Source organism: Lampris incognitus, chromosome 16, assembly GCF_029633865.1.
Source record: "Lampris incognitus isolate fLamInc1 chromosome 16, fLamInc1.hap2, whole genome shotgun sequence".
NCBI lineage: Eukaryota > Metazoa > Chordata > Actinopteri > Lampriformes > Lampridae > Lampris > Lampris incognitus.
Window position 1 is genome coordinate 26,947,772 of NC_079226.1, and position 15,854 is coordinate 26,963,625.

Below are 15,854 nucleotides of genomic sequence, written 5' to 3' on the forward strand. Positions count from 1 at the left end.
ACCATGTCTACATGCCTAAATGCATTGAGTTGCTGCCATGTTATTGGCTGATTAGAAATGTGCGTTAACGAGCAGTTGGACAGGTGTGCCTAATAAAGTGGCCGGTGAGTGTATGTTGCTAATAGCAGCACTGCTGAGGTGAACAAACTGCGTTACCAGCTCTTCTGCACCAAAAGGGGAGAGGTTGAGTCCAGCCAGCTGCCACCATGTAGAGACTGTCTCTTTATGCATGTTCAACGAGCCAACTATCAGGCAGCAATATGGAAGTGCTGTCTGCAGGCTAACCCTGTGGTGCCAAGCCCTACTGAGTATGGATGGACAGACGATGAAGGCAAGCTGGCCATTTACTGGATGCGCTCCCCACCTGCACCAGATGTGGTCTTGGAAATGCTAACATGCAAGTGTGTGCATTCATGCAAAATGCCAAGCTGCATGTGCCTGTCAAATGGACTTCCATGCACAGACATGTGCAGGTTACAGACCTGCAGTAACCAAAAACAGCAGGATGGTCCAGAACTGGACTTTGAACTTGGGGAGTCAGATGATGAGAGAAACGAGCAGTTTGATGAATGACAGTGTGATGATTCTGATGGTATTACTGTGGTAGTAGTCTATTGATGCACAGGATGTTGATTCTGGACTTGGTTACCCAGAGCTTGATAACAATAATGTAACCATATTCACATATACCCATTACCCTACCCATTACCATTACATATACCCACTAATGATATGGGATTACATGTATCATTGACTAAGTATATGTAAATGTCAATGTTGTTTAAAATATTAAAATAGTTCATTACCTCACTATGGTATTCCTTTTTATCATGTATTTTGATTGTGTATTTAAACAAATGTATAGAGACCAGTTTGTGACCTAACTGGCTTTGGTCTAGTTCTCATTTAAGGCTCACAATCACCTCACACAATGAAATAGTATGGGTATATTATACATTTCCTGAATCTTTACAGTCCTGTGAGTATTCCAGTTTTTGTGTTTTGTGTCCCTGATATTCCTAGATGCCACAGGGCTAAAAGAAAGTATATAGTTTAGGCGAAAATTGCAGAAAGATGTGTGTTATTGACGGGTTGAAGAGCTCAAGTGACCTCTATATTTGTGAGAAATATCCACAACAGGGCTTGAATGAAAGCTAAGAAGGTCCCCTTTAAAATGATACCAAAGACAATATTATAGAACATTGAAAAATGTCCTGACCATGAGGCTAAACCAGGATATGCACCAGCGTCTAAAATGCAATTTAGTTTAGCGGGTGGTTAACTTCATGAGCTGATAACTGTGATACAGCTGCCACTCAGGAATGGTTATCATACCAAAATATCATCTACAGACATGGATCCTTTCAAAAATTATAAGTAAGTTTTGCCACCTTGAGTGTACCGAAATATCGTCTGGCCCATGGACTATCTCTGAGAGGATAGGATGACACTTAGTTGTGTGATGAAACGTATCTGTCAATAAATGTTGTATCCAGATAAGATGATTCAACCTTCTTTGATTTTCTTACCTGGATTATTGAGCATGCATCAAGACGTGTCTATTAGGGTCATTTTGATCCATTCCAGTGCGTGCTATTGCACTGTTAACTGGGACCAGACTGGGACCAGAGTGAAACGTACTGAGGATCGATGTAACTGTCTGAAGCTCTCTGGTGGACAGTTAGGGAAGGGCAGCAAGGTTTCAGGGTTCCTCACCAAATGGTTATACACCATTTATTTGATGTATGGCTGTTATGTTTAGCAATATTTGAAATATACATAGATATTTTTCTGTGAAGTCCTTACAACCTATAGACCTGAGAGGAGATACTATATTCCTGGGCTTGTGAAATAAGCTGCAATATTGTCTAACATTTGCAGTAGTATATCTAGCATGTATGTATTTACTCAGAGGCAGTTATTGGTACATGAGTAAAACATAAGGGTTTTTTTTAGTGAAAGAGATATCAGAAATCAGAAAACATTTATTGGTCAGCTCAGTCATGTACTTTCATACACAAAAGAGATGACATTTCGTTTCTCCCAGCCCACAGCAGTGCAACACAAAAGACAAAACACATTAAAACAACCAAAAAAAAAACACAACACCACCAAAAAAACATACAAAAACAGAGAGAACAAAGAAAAAAAACCCAAAAAACACAGAAACAGTCAGCAACACAGTGCGTTCAGTAAAATTTCAACACAGTCCAAAAATGTCACTGTCCAGAGAATGAACACCAGTTAGGATGACTGCCGGAGCCGCCGGTCTGCATGGGCTAGCAGCTAGCCCAGCCTGCCCCACTCCCACGCCCAGTCAGACCGCCCTCGGTGCTTCCTCCTCAGGCGCAGCTCCAGGCGGGGGCCGTGGTCCCTGGGCCCACCGGACACAGCAGACCAGGCTCCCTCAGCTGATCCAACGCCAGCTCCCCCAGCCAGACACCTCCCCCGTACTCCACACGACGACACAAACGCAGACGCAGACAAAAACACTGCACAGTTGATGCCCGGTGAAGCCGCCATCAGACTGCCCTCGGTGTTATCGGAACCACCGGTCTGCATGGGCTAGCAGCTAGCTTAGCCTGCCCCTGCATCCGTGTCTTGTCAGACCGCCCTCGGTGCTTCCTCCTCAGGCGCAGCTCCAGGCAGGGCTGTAGTGCCTCGGCCCACAGGACGCAGCAGACCAAGCTCTCCCAGCCGATCCAACGCCAGCTCTCCCAGCCATCAAACGAAATCGACGATCACAGACATAATTCTATACACAGTGACACAGACTCAGACGCAGACGTAGATATGAATAAAGACACCGCATAGTCGGAACTGGGAGAGGCCGCCGCAAACGTGAGTTCCCGCCGTAATTTTCCCACACCGGAAGTGTTATCTGTCAATAAACGTTGTATCCGTCGTCGGTGGCATCTCTTATGTCCGAGGATCCATTCCAAGAGATTAAGGTGTGTGCTTGAAACGAAGATAGCTTGACAGTCAAGGTGAGAACAGCGTGGACAGGGGATAGTAGGGGTGGACCCATTCCTGCGGCTGTCTGTTCTTGGTGGAATTTTCGGCGGCGGCACTTTTCTTTTGCATGCATTCATTTGTCAGTTTCAGCCTTGATGGAACCAGCCAGGAAGGCAGCTCCCCAGTGCTTTTGATTTTCTGCTACTTTTTCCCAGTTCTTAGGGTCGATGTTGAAGATGATCAGTGTTCCCTTAATACAGTCCTTGTAGCGTTTTTTTGGAGTATTTCTTTGACCTTCAGTCAGTTCGGCGTATAAAATTTGTTTCGGGAGTCTGTCGTCTGGCATCCTCTGGATGTGGCCAAGCCATCGCAGCTGGTGATGTTCAATTGTCGTCTCGATGGAAAGGAGATCGGCTCTTTCGAGAACTTGATTGATGGTGACCCGTTCTTGCCAAGAAATTCCCAGAATACTTATCAGTTTTTGCTGGTGGAAGCATTCTAGTTTATGGATTTGGTACTTGTAGAGGGTCCAGGCTTCACAACCGTACAGGAGGGTTGTGTTGTGGTCCAGACGCAAGGCGCGTCTCCGCCTGAGTCTACCGGCAGGGTTCAATCCGCGCGCTCGTTGAGAGCGCAGCTACGCACCAGAGGCTCATCGGTGATCAGCGCACCTGAAGCCAATCTGCAGGCAGCTATAAGAGAGGACGCTGACGTGCAATCGTTGCCAGATTGGGCCATCTAGTACGGTAGTTACCCAGTAGCTCGCTAGACTCGTTGGCTGTGTTTTTCCCCTGCAATTCCTATGTTGTGATTCCTGAGTCTAATTCTGTGTGTCTCTCTCCCCCGTCCTCCCAGAACCCCCGGTGCCGGTGCTTCTCGGGCTCCGTCTTTCTCGCGTCCCTTGTGTTCCTCGGACCCCTCCCTTGTGCTCACACACTGCCTCCCGCAGAACCCCTACTCCTGGACTTGCGCTTCACCAACACGCACAAACACCCTCTAGTCATTTACATTCCTGCACACACGCACCACACTCGCCCTGCACACAGACACATAGTCTTTTTACACACCCCACATCCAGGACTCTAGTTGCACCATACACATCCCGCATTTCCCTTCCCTGAATAGAAATAAACGTGCCTACGGGCTTGACCCTGCCGGACCCCTGCACTGGTTCCTTTCCGACCCACAACAGGTTGAAAGAACCACTGCACGGTAACCCATGATTTTGGTTGATGTCTTGATCACAATCATAGAAAACACGGTGAGAAAGTCGGCAAAAGGCAGTGTGGGAAGCTTTCAGTCTGTTGATGATATCCGGTTTTAGACTGCATGTTTCTTCGAGGGTACTGAAAGGATTGAACTTGTTCTATAGGTTGGCCATGGACGGTGAGTTGAAGCGGTACTCCTGGGGTATCCTGAGGCACAGCAGCAAGCGTTTTGGTTTTCTTGATGTTCACAGAAGAGCCAAAAGTTTCGTAGGCCTGAACAAAGGAGTTGGTGATCGACTGAAGACCTTCTGGAGTCATGGCAGGAGCAGCATTATCATCGGCATATTGAGGCTCAATGATGACGTTGGTGGATGTCTTGTTCTTAGACTTCAAGCACTGTAGATTGAACAGGCTGCCATTGAAGCAGTAATGGATGTGGAGGGACTGATCTGTCTTCTGCAGCAAGGTACGTATATGGAAAATAACGTAGGCGCTAGAACACAGCCTTGGTTTCCTACACAATCCATGGGGAAAGGGTTCCACGGAAACAGACACAGCCTTTCATGTCGTCATGGAGGGCACAAATCATCTGGATGACGTGGTCAGGGCATCCAGATTTGGATAGTACGTCCCACAAAAGGGCTCTCGGAAGATAATCAAATGCTTTCTCAAGGTCGAAAAAGATGAAAAACATTTACTTCTGTTCTCTTGCCTTCTCCATGAGCTGTCGTGCCGCCAAGATCATATTGGTGGTTCCTCTGTGGGATCGAAAACCGCTTCTTTGGCCAGGGTGGTGAGACGATTCAAAAGGATACGCGACAGAATTTTCCCAGCTGTTGAGAGGAGGGAAATTCCTCTAACTGCCGCAGACTCCTCGGTCCCCTTTTTTGAAAATGGTAATGATGTTTGCGTGTCTGAAATCAGCTGGGGCGGTCCGGGTTTCCCAGATCTGGATGATTTCGTTCAGTCGCTTCTGAAGAGGTAGTCCTCCATACTTGTACAGTTCTGCAGGGGTTCCGTCGGGGCCAGGTGCTTTGTTGTTGCGCATGTGAGCTATCGCTCTTTGGTGGAAGGAGGCGCAAACATCCACGGTTTTTGTGGCAGAGTAAGCCATCAAGGCAGTCCAGAGACGCTCGTTATGGTTTGCAGAGGAGCTGGTGGAAGTGCTGTTTCCATCGTTGACTGATGGCTACGTCGTCCCTCAGAATGTTACGTTCTCTGCTTTCATTGGTGTTGGTGCGGTCTTGATGGGCCCGTAGATGGTACGGGTAGCAGAGAAGAAGTCGTGGAGGTGTTTCTGGTCTGTGTAGCCCTGGATCTCAAGGACTTTACTTTGCCACCAAGCATCCTTCATGGAGCGGCGTTTAGCTTGGGTGTTTGACTTCAGTTTCTTGTAGTGCTCTTCTTTTGTCTTGGAGGCTCTATCTTTCTCCCAGGAGAGACGAGCTTGATTCTTTGTGCTGATCAGGTTGAAAATTCCCTGATTGTTCATATCAAACAAATCCTGGTGACGTGTTTTCAGAATACCAATTTTGGTTTCAGCTACAGCGAGGAGGGTCGTTCTTAAGTTCGTCCAGTTTTATATGGGGTTGTTTTCGATGAGGGCAACATCTTTCAGGACTTCCGTGACCTCATTCCGACAGCTTCTTATGCTGAGATCTTCAAGCTTTCGGATGTCGATTTTCTTTAGCGGGATGGTCATCCCAGGGCGTCTAGGCTTGGGTTTGAGTAGCAGATGGAGATGACCAGCCTATGATCGGTCCAACAATCGTCAGAATGCGGGAGTGCCTTGGTGACATGGATGTTGGATCAGTCCTTCATGGTACAATCACAAAGTCAATGAGATGCCAGTGGTGGGATCGCGGATGCATCCAGTTAGTTTTCTGGCTCATTTTAAGTTGGGAGATAGTATTTGTGATGGCGAGGCCATGTTCCGCACAGAGGCCAAGGAGAACGCTTCTGTTTGAGTTGCATTTACCGACTCCATGCTTATCAATGATGTTGTACTGTCTCTGCCACTGCAAGCATTGAGGTCATCTGTAAGGATGAGCTTGTCAGCTGCTGGAACGGTGGAAATGGTTCTTGATAGGGTGTTGTAGAAAGCCATTTTCGCATCAGGAGTCAGAGCATAAGCGCTGATGAGTTGGGAAGTATCTATTTTGAAGTGGTAATCTTATGGAGATCATGCGTTCATTAATGCAGACAGGTGTTAGATTCAGTTCACGGACAAGTTTGGATCTGATCGCAAAGCCGACTCCATGAATTCGGCGGTCCGTTTCTGGTAAGCCTTTCCATGTGAACATGTATCCGGGACCTTTATTCTTCGAGTTGGCCTTCATCTGCAAGTCTTGTCTCTTGGAGAGCCGCAAGATCAATGTTGAAACGAGGGGGTTGTTGCGCAATAAGGGCAGTTCGTCGTTCTGGTCTCTGAGTCATTCCGATCAAGAAGAGTCCTAATGTTCCAGGTTCCAAAAGTCAGTTGTGTAAGAACTTCCTTATTTTGCCCCCAAGAAATGGATTTCCCACTGGACGCGGTATTCCAGTCGAGACACGGGAAACAGCTGTTTTTAGCCCAAATCTTCTAGGGCCTTCCCCTGATTAGGGGGAGTAGCGCTGTCCCTAAAAAGAGCTGCTCCATCACAAGGTTGCTGCCGAATCCACACAAAGTTTCCCGGGTTCATGTAGAGACGACCATCAGATTATTGCCGCCAATTGTGTGCCATTGGAGCTAGGAGCTTCCAGGATGCTCATTCCCTGCTCCCGTCGCTCCGCAGCATCGCCAATGGACTTTGTGGCTTTTGAAAAACTCTCGGAGCCATTCGCTAAAGCCCTGATTAAAATGGTGATCAGGTCGCGACGCTGGTCCACACTGCTTGGCCTGGGAGGATCTAGTTCCATGGCAACTCAAGAGTGAAGACGATGGGATCCGCCACAGGTTGTACCCAACTGATGGTCGGATTGGGGGTCCGGACTGCCCACTTGTTAGGCACTTAGGAGCCAGGGATGTGTGGGATTTTTATAACCGCCAGTCCGCGGTCCCGTTAGGCTTTAGCCAGCCGAGTGCTGCCCAGGTTACGCCAACTCCACAAGTGAAGTCCGGTCAATACCGCGAGGAGTGACCTATCCGGGTTTTGTCACGCATGCAGGAATCTGTAGCCTGTACCTTTTCAGCCTACATCCCAAGTCGCTTCACAACCCAAATCTGGACACAGATGAACTGATTCAACCTTCTTTGATACACATGGCCATTGTAACTCTTGTTAATGGTCACGCCCCTATTTGCATATGAAACTGATCGTTAGTTTCGGTCATTATGTAACTATTGCTTATAAGGGTGGAGAAACCTGCAGTCAGTTTAGACGGAAGAGGTCACTTAGATGAGTGATGAAACTTATCTATCAATACACTTTGCATTCAGATGAACTGATTCAACTTTCTTTTATTTTCTTACCTGGATTATTGAGCATGCATCAAGACAGGTCTTCCTCCGTCTTACTGTTAAGATCAGTTTTTTCTATCACAGTTAACTCTCTCCCCTCTCTCGGTGAAAGTTGTGTGTGTTTCAACTGAAGTCACAATTTATGTTAAGTGCAACATAGCTTTAGAAATACATATTGTTAAAATATGTTCAGTGTGACTTAAACAATACTACTAAAATCTAGTGGTCCACTTAAATTTGATAAATCTAAAAAGTATAATATACATACACTACCGTTCAAAAGTTTGGGATCACCCAAACAATTTCGTGTTTTCCATGAAAAGTCACACTTATTCACCACCATATGTTGTGAAATGAATAGAAAATAGAGTCAAGACATTGACAAGGTTAGAAATAATGATTTGTATTTGAAATAAGATTTTTTTTACATCAAACTTTGCTTTCGTCAAAGAATCCTCCATTTGCAGCAATTACAGCATTGCAGACCTTTGGCATTCTAGCTGTTAATTTGTTGAGGTAATCTGGAGAAATTGCACCCCACGCTTCCAGAAGCAGCTCCCACAAGTTGGATTGGTTGGATGGGCACTTCTTTGAGCAGATTGAGTTTCTGGAGCATCACATTTGTGGGGTCAATTAAACGCTCAAAATGGCCAGAAAAAGAGAACTTTCATCTGAAACTCGACAGTCTATTCTTGTTCTTAGAAATGAAGGCTATTCCATGCGAGAAATTGCTAAGAAATTGAAGATTTCCTACACCGGTGTGTACTACTCCCTTCAGAGGGCAGCACAAACAGGCTCTAACAGGTACTATTTAATGAAGATGCCAGTTGGGGACCTGTGAGGCGTCTGTTTCTCAAACTAGAGACTCTAATGTACTTATCTTCTTGCTCAGTTGTGCAACGCGGCCTCCCACTTCTTTTTCTACTCTGGTTAGAGCCTGTTTGTGCTGTCCTCTGAAGGGAGTAGTACACACCGGTAGTACACACCTCAACAAATTAACAGCTAGAATGCCAAACGTCTGCAATGCTGTAATTGCTGCAAATGGAGGATTCTTTGACGAAAGCAAAGTTTGATGTAAAAAAAATCTTATTTCAAATACAAATCATTATTTCTAACCTTGTCAATGTCTTGACTCTATTTTCTATTCATTTCACAACATATGGTGGTGAATAAGTGTGACTTTTCATGGAAAACACAAAATTGTTTGGGTGATCCCAAACTTTTGAACGGTAGTGTATATTTAATGAATAGTTAGGGTAATTTAGCTTTTTTAACTATTACTTTATTCACTAATGCAAGCATTTTACCAGCCTTTTTTTTGTTGATGGATGACGAATTGGCTCCATATATTAGATATTTATCTAAACAGGAAAATGTGTTTATTTAATAAGGAAAAATTTAATCTTTGTGGTGGCCAATGATACAAAGAAATTGCAAAACCGTCAATGAGATGAAGATCCTTCAAAATAAGACTCTTACTGACGTATCAACAAAGTCTGAGTTGTTCTGCAGAGCGACTGAAGTACAATAAAAGCCTTACCCTTTTTATACCATTATGTTTAGATCTTTTCATGGGTTTCCCTCTACCCCTCCCACTCCTTCTGGCAGTGATGATCGCAACATCAACATATAAGGAGTAGTACGTTGGAGGCGCATCTATGCAAAGATGTCTTTAGTCTAGCAAGGACGTCGGACACTAATGGTCATTTTAACATTTCAGTGGTTACGCTGACATTTTGGAATCTCACTTATCCTGTCTTTGAGCATTAACAAGTTCGTCTTCTAACAACCTTCTGTCCTAGTTATATGGCTATGTGCTTCTTGCCACAATTACTTGTCACTCTAATCATATGAAATGACGATACCCAAATGTGCCCTTACGTAATACCATATCTTTACAAAAACAAAAAATGCACATTTATTTACATTCTTTATAAAAACCAGAAAAAAAATCAAATTTATTTAATAAGAAAAAATTGTAATCTATTTCACAATGACTAAAACAAAGATTATTTTATTTTATTTAAATCTGTAATGGAAAAATACAAACTTATACAGGTTTTGCTGTTGTTACGCCCCTGTAAGGGGGGAATAGAAATAAAGAAAACACGGACACGATGTTGATGCTGTCAAGTCCAATGTTGTAATGTATTTTCCAAAACTTTCATATTTACATGTTCACCATGCTTCTCAATAAACATTGCATTGTCCCTATAAACAATTTAAAACATAGTGCATTGTCCCTTTAAGAAGGTATACAATTAGAACAATTGCGAAACAATTTTTTTTATTGTGAAATACTAAAAAAAATAAAAAATAAAAAAAATAAAAAAACAACCCTCCATCCATCCACTATCCAAACCGCTTATCCTGCTCTCAGGGTCGCGGGGATGCTGGAGCCTATCCAAGCAGTCATTGGGCGGCAGGCGGGGAGACACCCCGGACAGGCCGCCAGACCAATTGGGAAGAAAAATGAGGGGAAAAAACCCCCCTTAAACACTTCTATCAGGAAGTAGACGCATTTCCGCACATGCGTCGAACGCATCAGGTTTTGGCGTCTTAAAACGTCCCTCTTAGAATAGAAAACAGGAAACACAACAATAATTGAATTGAACTAGCTTTATCAACAACAAACATGCCTTCGCGTTGTATTATGCCTGGATGCGGCAGCTACAGAAAGACGCGAGAGGAGGGAATAAACTTAAGCTACTATCGATTACCAACAGATGTGATAAGGTGCAAAGAGTGGCTCCAAGCGATACAAAACCCCAAATATGACGAGAACACACCGATATCAGAAGTGGGGAATCTACGGGTATGCTCTTTGCATTTTGCTGCAGATGATTACAGGGTTGCCAACTTTTCAAAAAATCTTGGAGTGAGATTATGTGGGGCCAACTAAAATTTTGCCACATACACACACATTTTTGTTATCCCATTCAGCATCACAGCAAAAACGTTATTCAGAACAAGAACATTTACAATCAAGAACTGTCACAAAATGTGTCACGGTTACATGTGCATTTGTTGACAAGCCAATGACACCAGCAAACTCTCCGAAGCAGGACTTTTGTGTGTTGGACTTCATAGTGTTGCTTTAAGAGCTGTGTGCCCTGTTATACTGGCTAGTGGCCTTCTTTGAGACCTTGATTATTGCTTGGGTGGGCTCCCACTTGAAGCAGGGCTCAAGGCCAGCCATCTTTACAGTCATAATTGAAGACAGGGTTCCATCCAGGGCCAAGCTGTTCCTGGTCTTGGTCTTGTTTAGTCCCACCACAGAAAACACTCTCTCTGCATCTGCATTGGAGTGGGGCAGCACCAGGACCAGCTTAGCAATGGTGGCAAGTCTCTGGAACAGGCTTACCCCTGTCACCTGTGAAGAATGAACCAAGAACACAGTGGAAATAAACTCAATGTTTTTTGTTTTCTTCTAGGTTGATGCATAATTAATTTTGTCTATCAAGACAAAATGCATGCATCTGTATGATGCATTAAATACACAATTTTAAAGCAGCATATAGATGCATGATTTTGACATAATAGACCAAATTAATCTGTTAAAATGGAGTAAAACTGACACTTGAGAGCTTATTTCCACTGTGTGCAAGAATAATTCTTACCTTATGTTTTCGGGTTGCCATTTCAGCCCAGAAGCTCTCCATCTCAATTTCCTCTCTGTCCTGCAGGGGTGGCATTGGCATTGTCTGGTATTCCAGGAACTCGTCGCTCAGTGGGTCACGCTCCTGTGGTCCATGGTAGGGGAGCAGGTGGGAGAACCTAATTCAAGAGAGCAAAATTACAAGTTATTTGTTTTTGATATATGGTCATCAACCCAAAGGAGTAAGCATTTTAAAAAGAAGCCACTTAGGGATGGCTCATGTGCTTAGAGGCCAAATTCTAGTGTTAATGTGTCTTAGTATCAAATTTCCCTAATGTTAAAGTACCTTAGAATAGAAATCAGGGTATTTAATCTCAGATAACAAACAGAAAACTAAAGAAAAAAATTCAAACCTCTCAACAAAGTAAGGGGCATCTTCTACGCCACATTCCAACCTCTGCCGAACATCCACAAACTTGGCATGCTTAAGCAGTGGCTCTTGTAGGGGCAGCTTCTTCAAAGCGTAGTCCACAGCGTTGATCAGAACTGCCAAGGCAGCCTCATGGAATTTCTCCATCTGGTGTGGTGTGATGTCTCCATCATTCAGCAGTCTGTTGAGCTTAGCTCTGGTGGTGTAGCCAATGTTCAGTTTTCTTCCTGTCGAAGATACAACAAATCAGTTTAATAGAAATGTAGTGTCATACTGATCATATAATATCAGCATGACACACTGGGCATGAAGTATAATGGTTTTGGGCTAACCAGAAGCTCAGCATTAATGGAAGATAAGGATCAATATAACTTCCTTTACCACTGAGCTTCCTGTTAGCTCAATAAACTAGAACATTACCAGGTTTTTCTCCTCATGAGATGAGAAAAGGCAAAGCATGATATGGGGTTACCCTGTGGCCTGGTCTCATCACTTGTAAAATTAGAAGTATTAACAATAATGTTAGTGGATGATAGTTAATGATCAAACACTGACCTGGTAAATGGTTTGCCTTTTCTTGAAAATTAATTTCATGAGGCTGTTTGTGGCGCTGCAGCACTGAAGGCACCATGAACTTTGCACACAGCTTGCGAATGAAGTTTATCATCTACAACACAGACATTTACAGTACAAGTGTAAAACAGTGAGTGAAACATGTTTTACAAGTTCCTAGCAGATAGCAGCAAAAAACACTGATCAGAAAAAAACAAAGATCAGAAGCACATCCCACCCTCCCATTATACCTCATCATGTAATAAGAATATTGATGGCTGTTCTGGAGCAGGAGGTTGAATGAGGTGAATGATGGCATGGTGGCCTGGAAGAACAGTAGGTACACCTCCGTCATGGCGTCAGAGAACGCCTCCCGAAATCTGCTGAATCTCGCCTGATTTTCATCTTAAATAAAAAATAAAACAAGGTTGTCAATATCACAAGTATACAGTTAACAATCCTGTGCTATTTGTAGTAGCTGTATAATGACAATGGTATGAGGGACCACACCAGCAGATTTGAAGTAGCTGGCCAGAGGGTCATATAGCCTCAGAATGCGGGTCACACAGCACTCAAGGCTTAACCAATGAACAGAGACATGCAGGAGGATCTCCATATACTCTGCTTCATGGAGCTCACAAAATTCTGTCACCGATGTTCAATAATAAATCATATGTATTCAAAAGCGCTGCACTTCAATATTATAATTGGTACTGTCAAGAGTCGCATACCTGTCAAGTACCCCTTTCGGTTTGTGCTACGCTTGAACCAGTAGCCGACATCAACTATCAGGTCCTCCAGATCAAATTTGGACACCTGCAATATATGAATCAGACCATAAACATTCAGTTAATGCATATAATCAGTACACAAATATAAAGTCACATGTAACGTACAATTAGGCCTATACTCACGTCCAAAAACCCGGCCCCCACCCGTTTAGCCGTGTTGTGGACCACATGACATGGGCTACCATGGACGTAAATGCTGGGCTGTTTTTTCAGCATTCTGGACGCGATGGAGTTATGTGAACCTGTGTTCACAGCAGCATTATCCACAGAGAGACCGACGCAGTTTCCCCATGGGATAGCCTTTTCTTCCAAGGTGGTGTTTATCTTACTGAAGATCACTTCGGCTGTCCCACACCTTGGCCCACTTATGGTGCACATCCCCAGGAAGCGGTGGACAATCTTATTTTTAGTTAAAATCCGGACAGTCAGGGGGTTCATCTTCTGTACTGCTGCAATGACAGTATAAGCAAATAAAGCCTCCCGTCTTCTTATATACATGTTTAAAAACTAACTCGTGCCAGATTATTGTGGTGGAGAAAAACATCATGTTCAATTCAATGGGAAATACCCGTGTCATTGGATCCATCTATGACGAGGCTGTATGGTCCTTCCCTCATTTGACCAATCAACTCATTCATGAAATGTGGTGCCAGCGCTTCGTTGACTATACATGCAGTTTTGGTTCTGCCACACCTGTAGTCCTGGGCTGTTTTAGAATCCTTGAAACACTCCTTCAGAATTGGCCCCAAGTGGTCAGCAACAGCAAGTGGCACATTGTGATGCACTAATATTGCTGCTATTTTGACCTCAGCCCTAAGAAAAAACCGTTATTAGTACTCCCCAAAAAACACAGTTGAGTTTAAATTTACACCAGTAAACAGCGCACAGGTGAACACAATGAGCAATTAAGACATACATAGAACTAAGAAAACTACCTTAGCCTCTTGATCTGACATCCCCCCAACAGAGGGAGCACACACTGAAAACCTGTCTAAGGTAGCTGTGGACTGAAGGGCCCGTTGCTTTTCCTGATGGCTCTTGCTCTTGATGTGTCGCTCAACATCTGTAGCACCCTGGTGGCAACACGTGTTTTCAACACGACACACAGAGCACCGGTAGTGTGTGCTGAGGCTTCCTTTCGTGATGAATGGCCATGTTGTGGTCCACTCATTCTTAAAGGTGCACCTGTATGTTGCAGCTCCACATAAGGCTCTACTCTTCCGCCGCTGCTGTTCTTGATGATTTTCTGTCTGTCTTTGTTCTGTCTGTCTTTGTTCTGTCTGTCGCGGTTCTGTCTGATGCTGTTCTCTCTCTACAGACTGTTGTTCTTCTGTCTGTCTGGCTCTTTTCTTGGGTGGCTGATCTTTTGAAAAATAGAACAATAGGTTCCTCTTTTCTCCTGCTGCTGGCCCTGCCAGATCTTTATGGGGCATTGTAGTGGTTATGGGGCTACATAATTCCCCTTATTGAGCTAGTAGGAACGTTAGTTTACACCTGCTGTTTCCTCGGCTCGGGTTTACAGTGACACACTTCCGCTGCGCGGGTTTTGTTGTTGTAATGGTGGAAGGAATAAATGGTGCACGTTGTGTAGCCGAAAGAGAAAGTTGTCACGACTCCTGCTTGAGCTCCTCTACAGCATCCTTGAAGCCTTTGAGGATTGAAATGGTCATGTTGGTTTATTAATCTCGACTAATGTACCAGTTACAACATGCTATGACTTAGTTGGAATATACAGTATATTCTCATTGCTTCACACACACTATGCTTTGTCTCTAAACGGGTTACTATCTCAGGTCCAAGTATGTTTTAATTTGATCTATTTATCTATCTAAAATGTTCTGAACTCTTTCCCCGCCAGCATTTTTTTTAAAGTTGCCAGCCAGCCCCAGCATTTTTGACAAAATTCACTGATATTTCAACGCCCCCAGAATATTTAACTCTACGAATATGTTAACATGGAATACATCACAAGAAAGAACAGACCTTCTAGTTTTAGACACAAAAAACCGTTTTGTTCTAGGTTAATTTGTTGTTTTTTTATAAGCAGAGAAAACGTTTGTATTTTTCTTCACTTTCATTACATGTGTAACGTTACACCGTCATCAGTGTAGTTAGAATTAGCAGTTTCTCAGTAGCAGCTGTCTGTGTGTATTTACCGAGGGGTTGAACGGTCTGTGCCCGCCTGTAGCTCACTCTCCACCGGCCGCTGAAGGGCTCAGAGTCGCGGGGGGTACGCGCGTGGTCGTCCTCGCGGGCGCTGTAGCACTGTGTCCCGCTGATCTGCAGCTGGGCACCGGCCGGCATGTTTCATGCCACGTGCGCCTTAGGGGCTGTGTATAACCTAGATACAGGTGGTTTATACGACATCTGTTTACTTCTCAGCTGAATAATCGGAGGCGTTCTTCCTCTTTGAGTGACCAAACTTTGTCAGATGATGCGCAAGAGTGCCCCCCACCATAAAACAGTGAAAACAGCGATACGCGTCAAAACTCGTCAATGGCGGGGAAGCGTTGTGTCATGAATTACGTCTAAGGTCGTCAATAGCGGGGAAAGAGTTAAAACACACACAAAACGAATTAGCAAACATCATTTAAAGTTTAAGAGCAGAAGTACTTAAAACATACACATACCTGAAGGGGGGACGGACACACTTCTCAGGGAGCTCCGTGAAGAATGATGCGATCAGCGTCAGCGGAAAGCATAACTAATCGATCACGATTACCTTTCCTCATGCTCAACAGGTCAGGTCTATTCCGCTTTGAACTTAAACCTTACACTTAAAAAAAACTTGCTTCACCGTGAGATATGAGACGCATCTGGCTGCAGACAAAATGGCGGACCTCCGCAAGAGGCACCTCCGCAGTTGATAGGAAATCACGTA

At 44.1% G+C, this 15,854-nt stretch overlaps 1 protein-coding gene across 4 annotated transcripts; it reads right to left on the reverse strand.

Annotated features, from left to right (window-relative positions):
* Nucleotides 1-9,665: 9,665 nt before the first annotated feature.
* On the reverse strand, nucleotides 9,666-15,812 carry LOC130126542 (uncharacterized). Of its 4 annotated transcripts, none has more exons than XM_056296112.1 (10): nucleotides 15,604-15,812; nucleotides 13,909-14,621; nucleotides 13,542-13,786; nucleotides 13,097-13,422; nucleotides 12,914-12,998; nucleotides 12,434-12,587; nucleotides 12,186-12,297; nucleotides 11,614-11,857; nucleotides 11,223-11,379; nucleotides 9,666-10,975 (listed from the first exon to the last, which is right to left on the reverse strand). In XM_056296112.1, the coding sequence occupies exons 7-10, from the start codon at nucleotides 12,295-12,297 to the stop codon at nucleotides 10,700-10,702; spliced, it is 789 nt and encodes a 262-aa protein (XP_056152087.1). In that variant the 5' UTR covers nucleotides 12,434-12,587; nucleotides 12,914-12,998; nucleotides 13,097-13,422; nucleotides 13,542-13,786; nucleotides 13,909-14,621; nucleotides 15,604-15,812; the 3' UTR covers nucleotides 9,666-10,699. The 4 variants fall into 4 exon arrangements, with proteins under 4 accessions (XP_056152087.1, XP_056152085.1, XP_056152086.1 ...); XM_056296110.1 differs by lacking the exon at nucleotides 13,909-14,621 and adding an exon at nucleotides 15,130-15,314; XM_056296111.1 differs by lacking the exon at nucleotides 13,909-14,621.
* Nucleotides 15,813-15,854: the final 42 nt, after the last annotated feature.